Here is a 15,106-nt window from a genome sequence, read left to right on the forward strand (position 1 = left end):
TTATACTGACAGAGATGGAACAGAATTTTTCCTGGGAAACTGTTGCTTTGAAGTCCACTCTCATGCTGTTTAGAGGATGGCAGGCTTCAGTCTGCTGCTTTCTTGCATCTAAACCAGAAGGGAAAAGCAAAGATAACAATAGCAGTGCAGGGGAGGAGGGAAAGACTGCACAAATATTCAAGTGCTGTCAATTCAATGCATACTACACCGTACTAAGGAGACTTTATTAAGAAATTTTTTGCACTTAGTTAAAATGAGTTATTTCTTCTTCTATGGGAGAAGAATAAGCTGAAGAGATGTTCATGTTGTTTGTGTTTTGTGCCACTGAACCTTTCCCAATTGAAGTAAAAGCTCAGAATAATTGTGTACTTGCTTCTAGATGAAGAGTGTTGCTTCAGGAGTATGAATTTTAAAATGCAGGCTGTCTCTCGAGTCTTTTGTAGTGTTTGATCTGCTGCTGAATAGATCACAATGGCAAGAAATACTCCTGAAACCTTTGTAGTTCAAATAATTGTTGCAAGTGGGGTTTTTTTAAAGCAAGTGCTAGTTTACTCTATAGAAGAAAGAAGAAATATATTTTAAAATTCCCCAGCTGGGTGAAGTGCTATAATAGGTTGGAATTGGAGGAATGCTTTAGAGAGATGCTCACTGATATGAATGAAGTGGTCACCCTTCAGTTATTAACATGTCCTGCCAATCAGTCCCAGCCTTTGAAGGTGACATCCTGCTGCTGGATCACCTGTGAGCCCACAGCTCAGTGTGCTGGAGAGAACAAGCAGATGAGTTCTGCTTGTTGCAGTAGCTTGTCTGCTCATAATCCAGGGAAAAGCAAAAGGGAGCAAAACCTGCCCTCTTCCCAGTACCTAAAGAGAGAATCTTCCCCTTTCTTTAAGAACTTCCTTGGGAGTGAGTGTGAGCTTTGTGCCTACAGGCACAGGAGATGGACAGGGTGCAGAGCTGGAAGGTGTGCTCTCTCTGGGGCCATGTGAGTGGGAACTCATGCTGCTCTTAATGCCAAAGGGTGGCTGGGCCTGCAGTTCTGTGTAGAGAACTTTTTCTAAGAGTAAGAGAAGTAACTATGGTTTAGAGGTTGGTGTTTTACATGATAGTGTGTTGAATCAACTGTTTGTGTAACTGGAGAATTCTTTAAGAGGAAATGAATTCTTCTCCTTGAATTTTTTTCTTAGAGAGTATATACTCATTGAATCTATACAGTAACTTCTGGAGTTTACCTGTACTAAAAATGTGCTTAACATTGAAATGTGATTGTGATCTTCAAACTGTTTTAAATAAAATATATTAAAAAAACATTGCAGTTCTGGCTGAGACCACACTATCTAAAATTATCTTTACTGACCTAGTAGAGCCAAGTCTGACCAATATTGCTCATTTCTATGCTGACTTCCCAGCTGATGTGTGCCATTATTTTAGTGAATGTGATCTGTCAAGGTCATGTATTATGTTCTAGTTTTATTTAATTAAGATTGTGTTTAGATATCATCCTTGGAGTTCATTCTTGGTAATGGGTTCACACAGAATGGACCACCCTCCATTACAGAAAGAGACAGATGGGTGTAGCTAATCCCATGGTTCTCCTGACACACATAGTGTCTGACAGGTTCCTTTTTTTCCTCTCTGTTCTAGGATGTGATCATTCCTGCTGTTCTCCTTTGGCATGTCCCACCAAGTGGACTGTGTAGACTGAATTCTGTGTTCAGGAGAAGACCCCCTAGGGCTGGATAGACCTTTTTAATACATGAGAGAATGGCCTCCTTTTTTTTTTTTTTTTTTTTTTTTTTTTTTTTTTTTTTTTTGCACTAAGATGACATTTTTGGCTTATGTTACTCTTTGACTTCGTAATTCTTTTTTGTGCACTGTTTGCCCATCATCTTTGATTTGGTGAGTGCCTAAGTGACACTTATATAAGCATTTTCCTGTTGAGGTGCATGTTACTTATTTCAGTTACTTAGTCAGTTTTGTCAAGGTGTCTCTATGTAGTAAAAAACAATAAAAATAAACTCAGGCTGTTTATTGTTCCTTCTTACTGCACAAGATTGAGCAAACAGTTCAGTGCAGTCCTTGGCCCTTCTTCCAAATCCTTGCTGGAATTAGTGGTATTATTTGACTGAAGATTTCTGTGGAACTGCAGTCTGAAATTTCAGTTTTAAGAATGTAAATAACAAAGTTGATAATGGATATTTGTTGCATATAGTGACAGATATTGTTTGAGCAGATCTATTATTCTAAATTATTGTTATTACCTTGTTCAGGAGAATGGGAGGAGAGGCAGATCTGGGCCACATCTCTGACATGATGTCTAGTTAGCATCACTCCCACTAAACTGCAATTAGAAATAACTTCACTCTTTCCAAATTATGTGCTTTAGCTTTTTCTTTCCCTACCCGTGGAGTTTTCAATGTCACCATGGATTTGGGAAGCAGAAGAGGATGAAGATGAAAGGGCTGTGTGCATCCACATGTGCTGCTGATGTCACATGGACTCAGCCCTTAGGCAGCCTCTGACTTTGTCACCTGGAATTGATGCACGTCTGTTGCTGTAGAACTCATATCAGCTTCTGGTCTGGCCTGTGCAATGAGCAGGTTCTCCATGTGATCCTCATTTAGCAGCAAATAGCAACATTCCAGGAGCTCTAATTAGGAACTTTACCAGCCTGCTTAATGCAAATGTGCATCTGAGTTTCAGCAAACTTGATTTCTCACAGAAATGTTCCTCTTGTTCTCTGAAGGCATCTCATCCGTACAAGTAATACTAGGAACTTTTAAAGGAAGGAAAGGAAAAAAAAATCCACAATCTATTGTGTATTACATAATATGTTATGTATTCACAATACACGTGTTGTGAAATTTATTTTTCAAGGCATTTGCAACAGTTTGTAGATTGTTATAAACAGAAATTATTTCCAGCTATTTGTGGACACCAAGGTGGACCTGTGGTTGCAGGCTTCCACAGACATTTTATTCCTTTTTCTGTAAGCCTCAGTTGTTTTCCGTCTCACTTTTGTCATTGCCAACTGAAAGGCATAAAAATGCAAATCAGAATGCAGCCTGTGGAACTTGCAGACACTCTTTTAGCCTTCATTGGATTTGTGCTAATGCTGATATTTATTTGTTTAATTAAATGTCTCTTCTTCATTTCAACTCCCTGTTTGAGGAGAAGGAGGGAGACACTCTCATTTTATTGGTATTCTAAATGAATTGTGCACTGGAACAGCTAATTTCTTTCCCACAAAATGCTTTCTCATCATTTCCTTCATTTAGGTGTTCAGCTTAAGGATAATTAAAACAGTTGGGTCTGTTTCTAGGTAGTGTACAGATACATCTCTGTACCTCTGGAGTGAAACAACTGGATGATGATGATGCTTTGTCATTTACAGCTGAGTCTTGGAGGGACTGACTATGGCAATGAGCGAGCTGGAGCTTTGAAGCATCCTAACCTGACCTGGCAACTCAGTTGTAGCTGTATAACTCAGTCAGTTCCATGAATATCATGTCTTAGGACTAGGAAAGTAAATTAATTGAGGCCATTTTAGCATAGCTTTGTTTTGCCTCTTGTTGGGTTCTTTGCCTCTTATTGGATTCTTTGTTCAAGGGTCTTTCTCCCATCCAGATAAGTTGGGTTTTATGGTCAAAAGAGCTGTAAAAAATGAGTTACCAAATGGTGAAGGCAGTTCTTTTTTCACTTTAGTACAGTATCCAGGTGGACTGTACTTTGGAGAAAAAGGAATGCAAATTATTTTCTTTTCAAAAGGGAATTTTAAGCCCATAAGCACAGCAAATTGTTATTCAGCTTGCAGCAGGAGGCAGATTTTCACAGGAACAATAACAGCTGCACTGGGGGTAAAAGAAAGGAATCCCAAAATTTTACTTTAAGCTCTACCATATAATGACTGACAGCTCCTGACAGAAGCTCTCACAAGGTGGATAATACAAAAATGGAATGGGCTTAGTCAGGCTGCAGGGAATGGAGTTAGCAGCTGTAAGAGCTTGAAGCAGCCCTGTCAGGTTGCAGGTTTGGGATGCAGTAACAGGCACGGGACCAACAGCTTTAGGGATAAACAGTTTTATCCCTAAATAAATGAAGACAGATTACTAGTGCCGTTATCCAGACTGTAACAACAACAAATTCAATAATTCACTAATGCTGGGCTTCAATTAACATCTGGGCCCACAAAGATGTACGTGCCCATGGCTGGCAGGCAGGCATTACTCTATTAGTATGTGATAATTTTTCAAGGTAATGATGCTTTTAGATGTGTATTTTATTTTCAGCTCCCACAGGTACCAGCTGGAGTGTGTGTACAACAAATTGGGCTATGCTAAAATTGCTTTGCATGGAACGTTTTGTTGGGGTCTCAAAGGACTTTCCAGAAGATTATCTTGTAAACCAGCTTTTCCCCTCTTCTAGTTCATTGCTTTTTCAATAAGGCCTTTTGTCTTGGTTCATAGGTTTTTTGATTCACAGTTTTAATTTGATTAATTTACACAGATTTAATTTAATCAAATTTAATTGGTTCACAGTTTTACATTATGAAACACTCAATAACAGACTGGCAAGTGATGTAGTGACCAGTGCTCACTGAGTTTTAATAATCTGTTTTGCTGGTATTAGCTAGGACTTCTCAGGTTACATTAATCTTTTAGTTATTTGAGGCAAGCCTCACTGTGTTTATTGTTATCAGTAGGGCTTTCAACTAGAGAAAAGGTCCCCCCACGGTATCTGCATTGGAAATTCCATAGAGGTCTCAAGAACAGACAGAAAATCAGAAACCACAAAGCAATATGAATGTGAGTTTGGTGGGGGAGGGAGTTTATCAATGATTATAAACACCTGATAGAGGTGGAGGTAAAGGAAATAGAACCAGATTCTTCAGTGGTGAAATGGCAGGAAGCAGCGGGCACTAAATAAAAAGCAGGAAACTCCACTTCAGTGTAGAAAAAGGTTTTTCACTGTGTATTTATTGAACACTGGAAGAGGTTATCCAGTGAGGTTGTGGAGTCTCTGTCTGTGGAAATGGTTAAAACCTGATCAGGAGTGGCCCTGAGCAACCTGCTCTAGGTGGGCAATTTCTGGAGGTCTCTTCTGCCCTCTGTGGTTCCTGGCTTGCAGAGTGATTGCCTCTTGCTAGTATAAATGTTCTAAGAGCAGACAGTTGGGTAGCCTGGATTGTTTATCTGAGGATGTGGAATCACTCCAGAAGGAATTAGTCTCCAGTAATCATGGGAATTATGCATGACTATAAGATTTCATCAGTGTTCATAACGGAGAGAAAAAACCTATTACTAACCAGCGAGATGGCGAAGTAGAGTGTTTAGATCAGCCACTAAATTACAGTTATAACTCTTCCTTTTGAAGTTGCTCTGACTTGGGATAAATTACCTGTTTTCTTATGGCAATAACTTGGCATTACAACACCAGCAGGTCACCAAGAGGACAGAATGCACACTCCTGAAGTTGACCCTTTCACTACGTGGTGCTGACAGGAGCACTACCAGGAGTTGACCACTTGGTCTGTTTTTCCTGGGTAGGGGATCTTAAACAGTCTCTTCCCTTCAACCAAGAGTGTTATGAGGTGGGAAAGAGAGTGAAGGCAAAGAATGGGTTGCAATTTTCACCAAAAACACTGAAATAAGAAAAACCTATTTGGTGGCATTTACATCGTAAAAGGAGTAGTTCTGAAGTCTTGACAAATATTCTGTATTTTAACAGGCCCAGGTCTTCAGGAGGAGTTTTTTATTAATTTGATTACTGTTTTATTGCAAAAGTTGGTCATTTCACATGGTTGTGCACAGGATTCATTAGCAGGATTCATTGCCACAGTAAAAGAGGAGGAATCAGTGTTTTGGAGCCATCACTGCAGTTCTGCTTCATGCTCCTTTATGCCACTTGTATTCATTAATACCTGTTCTTTGAGTCAGAGCTGGTGCCCAGGGTCGTACAAAAGTCTCACTTCACCATGATGGGACACCATCTCCTCTGTTTATAGGACACAGGTTGCTTGATGAAAGGAGAGAACCTCACGGAAGAGAGGGGATGCACTGTGTAACGTAGCCATGTATTCCTGGGAAAAGTGTGCATGGGCTTGCCAGGTGGCCTGGCAGCAGCACATGGGCTCTGTTCAGCTCTCCCATGCCTTTAGCAAGGCAGGCAGAAGTGCTGATAGCATGAAGTGGCACCCTTGTTAATGCCTGAGAATGGCAGCGTGGTCTGCTCTGCTTGGGATAGCACAAAAGCTTTTTTCCTGTAACATGGGGTCAGAGGGCATGAGACTCTCTGGAGTCAAAATATAACCAGAGTGACCATGCTTCAAACTGATATATGGGTGGGTGTTCATTTCTCCTTAAGGGAATCCTTAGGGGACAAGCAGAAGTCCTCATTTCACCATTCTTCTACCACCTTGTTGACTGGGTGAGTTGTCATTTCCCCTTTTAAAAGTGTTTTTCCAGAAAGAGTTCATGCTCCCCAGTTAAAAACTGACTTCATCTCTGAGAAGCTTTAGTTGAGCTTTTCAGATGATCTAATATAAAAAAAATCTTTCCCTCTGGAAATGCCCTTCAGTGTGGTTGAGAGAGGTTGCAGCTTCTAGAGAAAAATGTGTCATTCATACTAAGACAAGAATTGGTCTTTTGGGTGGTTTTCTTCTTCCATAACTGAATTAAGATATGGAATTACTGATCATGACAACGTAAAATTGCACTTCTTTGTTTTAAAGGAGGTAAAATATGATTTAAGGTGTACCTTAGGTGTCTCTGTGTTGCTGGGGGTGGTGGTTTACTTTTGTGATACCCTTACTTTGGGGGGCTGTACATCAGAAGCAGAGCATGCCACCATTTCAAGTGAGGTGGTCACCTTTGCTGTGCATTTTTTATGCAACAGATGACCTTGAGTAATGTCATCCTCATCTGAACTGCAGTGACATCAACATGAGAGGTGTGTTTGTGGTGCTGCTTGCAGCTGGGCAAAGGCGATAAACCCTTCTTGGGCAGAGAGGTCCCTTGGAGGTTGGTTATGGCTTATGATTTACTTCCTTTGAAAAATGGGCTTGATGTTGTGTTTTTCTAGTGCTGATGATTGTCTTATTTGAAGCTGTAGAGAAACCTATGTCCTGAACTTGCTGAAGGGACTTGGGAAGATGATAATTTCAGTCTTTTAGACCTTGTGTTTCAGTATAATCCTGATAGACAGTCCAGATCCATTGCAGAGGTTCCTAACAAAAAAACAGCATACAGACTTTGAAGCTCTTATTTGAAATTCAGCTGGGAAGTGTTTTTCCTTGTCGTTAATAATGGTCCTGGCAGTTTCACTTGCCATCTGTTTTCCTGCTACAGATAACATGAAGCCGTGTACAGGCTTTCTTGTGCACCCTCAAGCCTGATTTTGGGCACAGTTTTACTTGATGAGCTGATTGTTAGCTGAAGCTCTTCCCTAATGACTGGGGGAAGCAGAAATTAAATTTTATTTTTGATTAAGCGGGAGAGCATGCAACAGGAGCTTTATGTCTTTAGAGCTGGTCTGTTAGGGCAATGGCACAGTAACCACTGTAAAATTTGAGTTGCACACTTTATTTGGCTATTTCAGTCAAAGCTAGTAAGGATTGATGCTGCTTTTCATACAAGCAAACAGGCAAAAGTGCTATTAAAAATGTATTTAGAAGCTAATGTAAGTAAATACTGAAATCAAGTAATCTGGGGAGCTCAAGGGTTTTAATAAGATAAGGCAGAAATGTAATTTGGTCTAGTTTTTCCTCATAATTTCAAGCCTGAAAAATGACCTTTTGTGTTGAACATCCCAAATTTTTGGCAGTTCTGGAAGACACATGTGCCTATTAGATACCTAAATAAAGGTATTTGCAAGTATTGGTGTCCTTTGGCTTTTTGGGATTTATCCATGTTGTCTATGCCATAGAGCAGCTCAGGGTGTTGACTCAGAGCAGGCACATGCATGGAGGGAGCTTGGCAGAACAGTTAGACTCCACACAGCACACAGACTGTGCTGCTTACCTCCAAAGGAAAAAGCACAGAGGAGTAATAGGACCAGATATCTCTTCATACTGAAGCTTTTAAAGTCTAAAGTAAGAGCTGGAGAGAAGAATCTGTATTATGGACATAAATTCTGTACATCGTAAACTTGGATGATGAGGATGAAAAATGTGTACCTACGTATGTATCCAAAAGGTGACGGAGCCAAGGAAGAACAGGTATCTGGCAGATGAAGTCACAATTTGTCCTTGGGATGGTGCAGAAAGTGAGGAATAGAGTGTTATGACTAAGGTCACCTGGTTAAACCACTGAGGGAGCCAATATGTGGCAAATGGGGGAGCACAGTAAATACTGTGGGAAGGTAAAGAGGGTTTAGTGCCACCTTTTTTGCATTTTATATTCAATTTTGTGTTAAGCTTTCAGAGGTGAGTTTCAGGTTTAGCTTCTCTTACCCTCATTTTGTCTGTATCCTGAATTTAATTTAGCACCACTATCTTACTTGTAGATTTTGAAGAATTATCTCATTAGGCTGGTTTATGGCTTACTTAATTTTGTATTTCTGTCTGCTTTACCAGCCTGCAGGTGGGGTTTTTTAAATTAATTCCTTCCTGAGTGTCTGTAATTGGTTTTAGTGCGTTTCTGTCTAGGTTGACACCTGTTATAAGTCAGCATAGTCACAATAGTTCCATTGAGACACTCTGCCTGTTTTCATATCAGTTTTCTTATAGTTCAGGATGAATGCCAGCAGCTTCTGCTCTGGCAGAGCTCATGCTTCTTCTCTGTGAACTTCTGGAGCAGCAACTCCAAGGAGGATTGGCCCAATTGAAATGTTGGGGTTTTTTTCCTTTGTGTTTGTTTCATATGGTACAGAGCATCTGTAGTTCTAGGAGAATAATAATCTTCCTTTAATAATCTTATTCAGCTTGTTATTCCTCACACCATTGACATCTAGTAAACTCCAAGAGTCTCTTACTAAAATTACTGTATAAAATAGAAGTGCTCCTGTAATAAAGAAAAAATGCAGGAAGCTGGGTAAGAGTATTGTACCACGTATCATATACCAGTAGTTCATAGAGTAACATGCTGGTTGACATAAGAGAGCGTGTAATGGTATGATCCATTCAAGGAAAAAAGCATTTTCCAGTACAGCTAGATTGTAAAACAAGAAAAAAAGCTGCATGTTTCCCCCTTTTTGCAATATGAAAAGACTAAAACTTTAAAATTAATAATGGTTTATGAGAGGGTGGATGTATCTATAACATTAAAAGAATAAGTAATTGAGTACTGTTTCATTTGCGTATCTTGATATTGGCCTGTTTTTACAGGCACTTTTGTGTACCTGCCACTGTGTTCCCCAAAGCAGTTGAACATGAATTAATGTGGTAACTTAATGTGATACTTAAACCATTTGTGCAGGACTTTGTTTCCCAGATGGGTTTCTTAAGGCACAAAACCACCTTGTTTTGGTTTGCTTCATTACTGGACCAAACCATTTCTATGGGATTAAAATATTTTCCCAAGATACTCAGCAAACTGGTGGTGGGTACTGTTCTTTTATTCACATTGACTTCTTGGCCTCTCCATGGCAAGGGAAAAATGAGATTTCAGCTATTCAAAAAGATGATAGTTGTCATTCTTTTTGGATATCCCTGTGAAACATGGGGAAGATCTGTCTGCAATTCATTATTGCATGACCCCTGGTAATATCCCAAAACCAAAGGGCAGGCCAAGAAGTCAGCCACTGATGGGGAGGAAGCTCACACTTCGGTGGGAGTGATGAGACGAGCAGTCACTGTCACTTTTCTTTCCCTGTTTTAATTGTAGAATGAAGAAGGCTTCCTGCAGGAGGGAATGGTGAACAATACAGGTGCTCCTGTGGATCCTGAGAACGAGGCCTACGAAATGCCTCCAGAGGTAAATCTGTTGTGGTGTTTGCTGGGAATGCATGTAAGAGAGGGCCACAGGAGGTGGCTGCATGCTCAAGTCACATGAGCCTGGCCCAGGCTGGTGCTGGGAACTGCAAGGGCACAGCAGAAACTTGCTCTCCTTGGCCAAGATCTGCCAGAGGTATAGTGCTGGGACTCAGAAAATGATGTGCTCTTTTGATAGTAAGGAAGTTAAATGGGAATTTATTTTCTGTGTTTCAAAACACTTGTGCCTGGGTTCTGAGGAATCCTTTTTTTGTATGTTTAATAGGGAATGCAAGACAAAACTGCATCTTCATAGATGGTTTGAATAGCTTGGCTGCTCACCAATGCATCATGCTTTGTGAAGCATGATCCTAAGTTAATGCAATTATGGGAGTAAATTATTTTGTTGGTTTTTATGAACAAGCTCTCTGCAATGTCTGGCATGATGCACTGTTAGTTGGACTAGCAGTTTTATGGTGGCACAGATAATAAGACTGAAAATGAGAGGTATAAAAAATTTAGGCCATGATCCAATGAAAGACTTCAAGGCTTGAGGGTAACATCTTGAATAACACCGAAATTATGGATGCTGCTCATGTGGCCATAGTTAAACACTCCTTTAAATTATTTACTGACTCATATGAGGATCTGCAGCACCTGGTGTGCTGTTCATCCCAGAAGCAGTATTCCTGCCTCTCCAAGACAATTGTCATGGGTGGCCTCAGGAGTTCCTGGCAGCATCAGCTGAATGATGTGTTAATCACTGCAAAAGTCTAATTCTCCTCTAAGTACCATGACTTGTAAGATACAGAATCTGGGAAATGTGACAAAATCCAAATACATTTCATAGCCTGGTCACATGAGAATCCATAATATTTGGGCATTGAATCCTCCAGGAGTAGAATGAATAGAGAAAATAGGATGTCTTCATCTAAAATACCAGCAGTGTTCATTTCTGCTCTCCCTCAATAGGAAGAGTATCAAGACTATGAGCCCGAAGCATGAGAGTCCTTTCCTTCCTTTCTATCACCTGAAATCTACTAACTCCTCGAGATGTCCCATCCTGTACAAGTGCTGAGTTCCCATGTGCCCGGTCGTTCAATTTTTTTACAGTTTTTACGGTGTATTTTGAAGTCTTCCATCAGCAATGATTGGAGTATCTGTGACTGCATCCACCTTGTTTCAGCATTTCCCTCCTGCTGAAATGAAAGCCGGTTGGCAGGGTCATTGTTGTGCTGTGGATATTGTGGCTTCAAGTTTAAAAGTTAAAAAAGAAAATATTAAGTAAAAACACCTAAGTGTCTACTGCTTATTTCTAATTCTGTACATGTTTTGTTGATAGGCTGTCAGTAATTTGATATTGTTTCTGATACAGTTTTTATTTGTTTCATATGACTATTCTTTCTGTGCAGAGATGACTTATTGTGAGAGCTTTATATATATGTTTATGTATTATACATATAAAAAAAAGTAATTGAGCATGAACTATGCACCTATAAATATTAGCTGTTGAAATTTTATTGTTTTGTGGTGTGTTTTATTAACTTGTGTCTGTAAATAATGGTGTTCAACTGAAGCAAATAAAACGTAACCCATTAAAAATGAATTTCTAAATTAGTGATGATTTCTAACACCACCTTCCCCTTCCAAAAGCCCCTGTTGAGGCATTCAAGCTGTGTTGCTTCTTTTGAAGGAACTGGAGGAGCAAAACCAGAAAACATAAGCCCAGTCTGAACAAAAACCATGAAGAATGAGGAAATCAGGGCTGCTACTGCAGCTGGGGGCAGCTTTGCTGACAGATTTGTTTGTAGGCTAATAAACTTGCTGTTGTAAGGGCAGCCTGAAAGTGAATGAAGCCATTAATAGTGGGCTGCAGCAGGTTAACAGGAAGTCATGAGGCTCTTTGAGGAATTACTGCTCCAAGGTTGTTAAAGTGCTGGGATATACAGTGATGGCTTAGTTGTAATGAATTTGTCTTGTATAAAGTCTCATTTTGCTGAAGTACAGTCTACTCTCTATTTTTAGACATGTGCTGCCTGGATATTCTTCCATACAGTACAAAGATTTAAATGTAAGATGGTTTTACCTCTATCATGTTTTATTATTTGTTATTTTGGCTGAAGTGTTAGCTCTAACCTGAAGTGGTTTTGTGTTTAAGGTTCTTTAGTCTTGAGTAGCATTTTGGACTTGACTTGCAGCTACCCTTTTCAATGTTCTGGGTAACAGGTAAATATCATTGTCTGGTTTTGAAAGTGGGGAACCTTAGGCACAACCACATAATGCATGTTACTGGTGTGCTCAAAAAAGAGACACAGACCCAAGGAGAATGAACTTTCCAACTTGTTGGTGAACTGAGCTCCTTTTTGGCTTTCTGCAGCCTTTCTGGCACTGTCATGCCCAACATGAAATAGATCTTTGCAACTGTGTGCCCATTCCATCTGTGGACAGTGGAAGCTGATGATGCAGCGCTGTGAGCCAAAGTCACATGAACATGCTGGTTTCATGGTACTTGCAATACCAGTGCTTCAGTTTCCTGCGTCATCCCCCAGTTTCAACCCAGTATTTCTCAGGATTTTAATTTATTTCAGAAGAATTACTATCAAGCTCTCTTTTTTTTTTTTTTTTTTTTTTTTTTTTGTCAAAGCAATGAAAAATCCCCTTGATGATTTCATACAATTTTCAGGTGTTTTCATCAATAGTTTAATTGCTTAACAAAATTTTAAGTCCTGTGCTTTTTTTGCAGAAATCTTTCATGGTAATCTGTAGCAACCCACCAACAGTTCAAAAGTCTCTTTCACAGGTGATGTGTCAAAAGATTTTCTTGACCTGGATATGTTTACTGTGAAAAATGAATGCCTCAGTTACAAATCTATTGCATTCCTGGAAAATTATATCAGGATGGGGTACAAGGTAAGATACTGCTTTTATATATTTCTTAATTTTGTTTAAGAATTTTTCTATTCTGGGAGAAGGACTTGGAAAGAAAAGCTCAGTGCTGTAGTGAGATTCCCCCTCAGTATGGCTGCAGGGAATCATCCACCAAAAGAAACAACTGAGAGGAGTCTTGTGCCTGGTACTTCAGAAAATAGCACTGGAAAGAGCAGTCTAAATAGAATATGTATTTCTGTTATTCATCTTCACATTCACAGCCCAGGTCTTGATGTCCCTATTGCTTCTTTACCAGGGAATCAATTTAAACTGGTTGCTCACATGCTGCAGGTAAGTAGTGCACTTCTTAAATAAGCTGTGGGGAGTGTTATATCATAAAGAACAATAATGAGTTTGTTTCTGAGGCTGCTCCCTTGTCTGAACATGTCAGAGTTAATTTGTTTCTTTCATTGGTAATTTCAGCAAATCATTCAGAGTTTTTAGGCCATTCAAAATGTACCAAAGGTGATCAGTTTGGTTCTTGTGTGCTTCTTGCAAACATGCCCTCAGATGGCCCCAAAAGTCCGTGGGACCCTGGTTACTATGGCAGCACAGTGTGATGCACTGCTCTGGTAACAAGCTGCATTTTAATTAGGTTCCTCTAAGGGCTGCCTGACCATCCTTTCCAGGTAAACCAAGTGTCATTGTGTCTTATATTTTGCAGTGAGATGGATTTTGGCATGCAGGTCGCAAATGTCAGAACTGTGTTGGGTGCTAAAGCTGAAATAAATAGATACTGTTGAATTCAGGTTTTTAAAAATGTCTACTCTGTGTATCTCTAAAAAATGCTTTTGCTGGTGTGCTAAAAATTTTTAAACCATGTCTGACAGAGAGAAATAGAACTCTGAGCTCTTTTTGCTAACAGCTTGGATTTTAACTCGGAGCAAAAACAATCTTCTATTGTCTAATTGAGAGTTAATAATGAGCCTCACCATATCCCACTCCTCCAGGGGAAAAAACACATGTTGCTTTTTTGTTCTATTTTGACATCTTTAATTGGTCTTGCAATGGTTCCTAATTAAACACATTGTAATAATGTTTTTATTACTGTAAATCATAGTGTTAATACTTGTGTTACATGACTTTTATATAATTAATTTCAAGTGTTTCCTCTCCCCACCAAAGACTTTCCTTCATTCCCTCAAGACAGTTGTAGGCAAATTAAGGTAAATTGCAATCTCATAAACTCAAAGTAATATGCCTGTATCTCTACAGGAAGCACAGATTTTATTCATCCTGGTTTTCATAGCATGGACAGTCTAGGCCCAGGGATGCTCATGTGGAAGGGTCAGACATGGACAGTGGGTCAAACAGGTGCAGCAAACTTGAAGTTGAGACCACTGCCTCCAAGAACTGGGAGACTGGAAAAGCAACAGCTGTCCATTTAGAGGCTGAAATAATTGCAGGAGCACAGTGGAAGTCAGGTACAGAATGTCTGCCTACACATATTCATGAAATCTTAGTATACAAAATAGGACTACTTAATTGCCCCTAAGATTTGATCCAAAGTTTACTGAAATCTGTGAAAATACTCCTACTGCCTTCACATAGGTGTGTGAAGACAGCTGTAGCTCCAGTATATGTTTGATCTTGTACAAATTGTGGCAGTCTGCACTGACATGGTGAGTTTCCACTTCATTTCTTCTGTATGCTTTTTTTCATGAAAAAATAACTGCTGAAACCCTTGATTCTGGAGTTTCCTGAGGCACTGGCTATGCAGTACTTTTTTTTTTTGTCTGGGAGATGTGTGATAGAGGTGATGCTCCCTGATCCTTAACTTGCTGAAAGTAAAGGAAGTTCTTTGCAAAGTGTCTATGAATAGCAAAAGTAACAGAAAAGCAAAGAAAAATATCTTGATAGTCTCACAGCTAAGTCCTTACCAGGCATTCTCAGCACAGCTGTGGTTTTATATGCTGGCAAAATATACCTCAAGTGCAAAATATACTTCAAGGGTTTGAATGGGGTGGTTGCCCTTAAGTATTGCAACCTTAGAGTTAATTACTCTTTAGGGTAACTGATGTTTATTCACACATTAATCCAAACTAACTCTTTGTGTTCTTCTCTGAAATAGCTTAGGAAGTAAGTGGGAGAAAACAGGTGGTTCCCTGTTAGTGATTTTGGTTTCCAGTGACTTTAACTATATTATCTGGTAGCTTTTTGGCCCCTAGCTTAAGGCTTTCAATATTACTAGAGAAGACACTATTAGTGAACTTCACAGGGTATGGTCATTCTGCTTGGCTGTAGGAAGTTCTGAAATAATAGCATGAGTTT

General features: G+C 39.6%; 1 protein-coding gene across 2 annotated transcripts in view; it reads left to right on the forward strand.

The window, feature by feature from the left end:
- Nucleotides 1-11,513, forward strand: part of SNCA (synuclein alpha) — a 63,057-nt gene extending 51,544 nt beyond the window's left edge. For both annotated transcript variants that reach the window (XM_063156617.1, XM_063156618.1), the window contains exons 5-6: nt 9,822-9,911; nt 10,880-11,513. In XM_063156617.1, coding sequence (XP_063012687.1) covers nt 9,822-9,911; nt 10,880-10,912 — 123 coding nt within the window. In that variant the 3' untranslated portion in view covers nt 10,913-11,513. The remainder of the gene's footprint in view (nt 1-9,821; nt 9,912-10,879) is intronic.
- Nucleotides 11,514-15,106: the final 3,593 nt, after the last annotated feature.

The sequence above is a fragment of the Melospiza melodia genome, chromosome 5 (assembly GCF_035770615.1).
Source record: "Melospiza melodia melodia isolate bMelMel2 chromosome 5, bMelMel2.pri, whole genome shotgun sequence".
NCBI lineage: Eukaryota > Metazoa > Chordata > Aves > Passeriformes > Passerellidae > Melospiza > Melospiza melodia.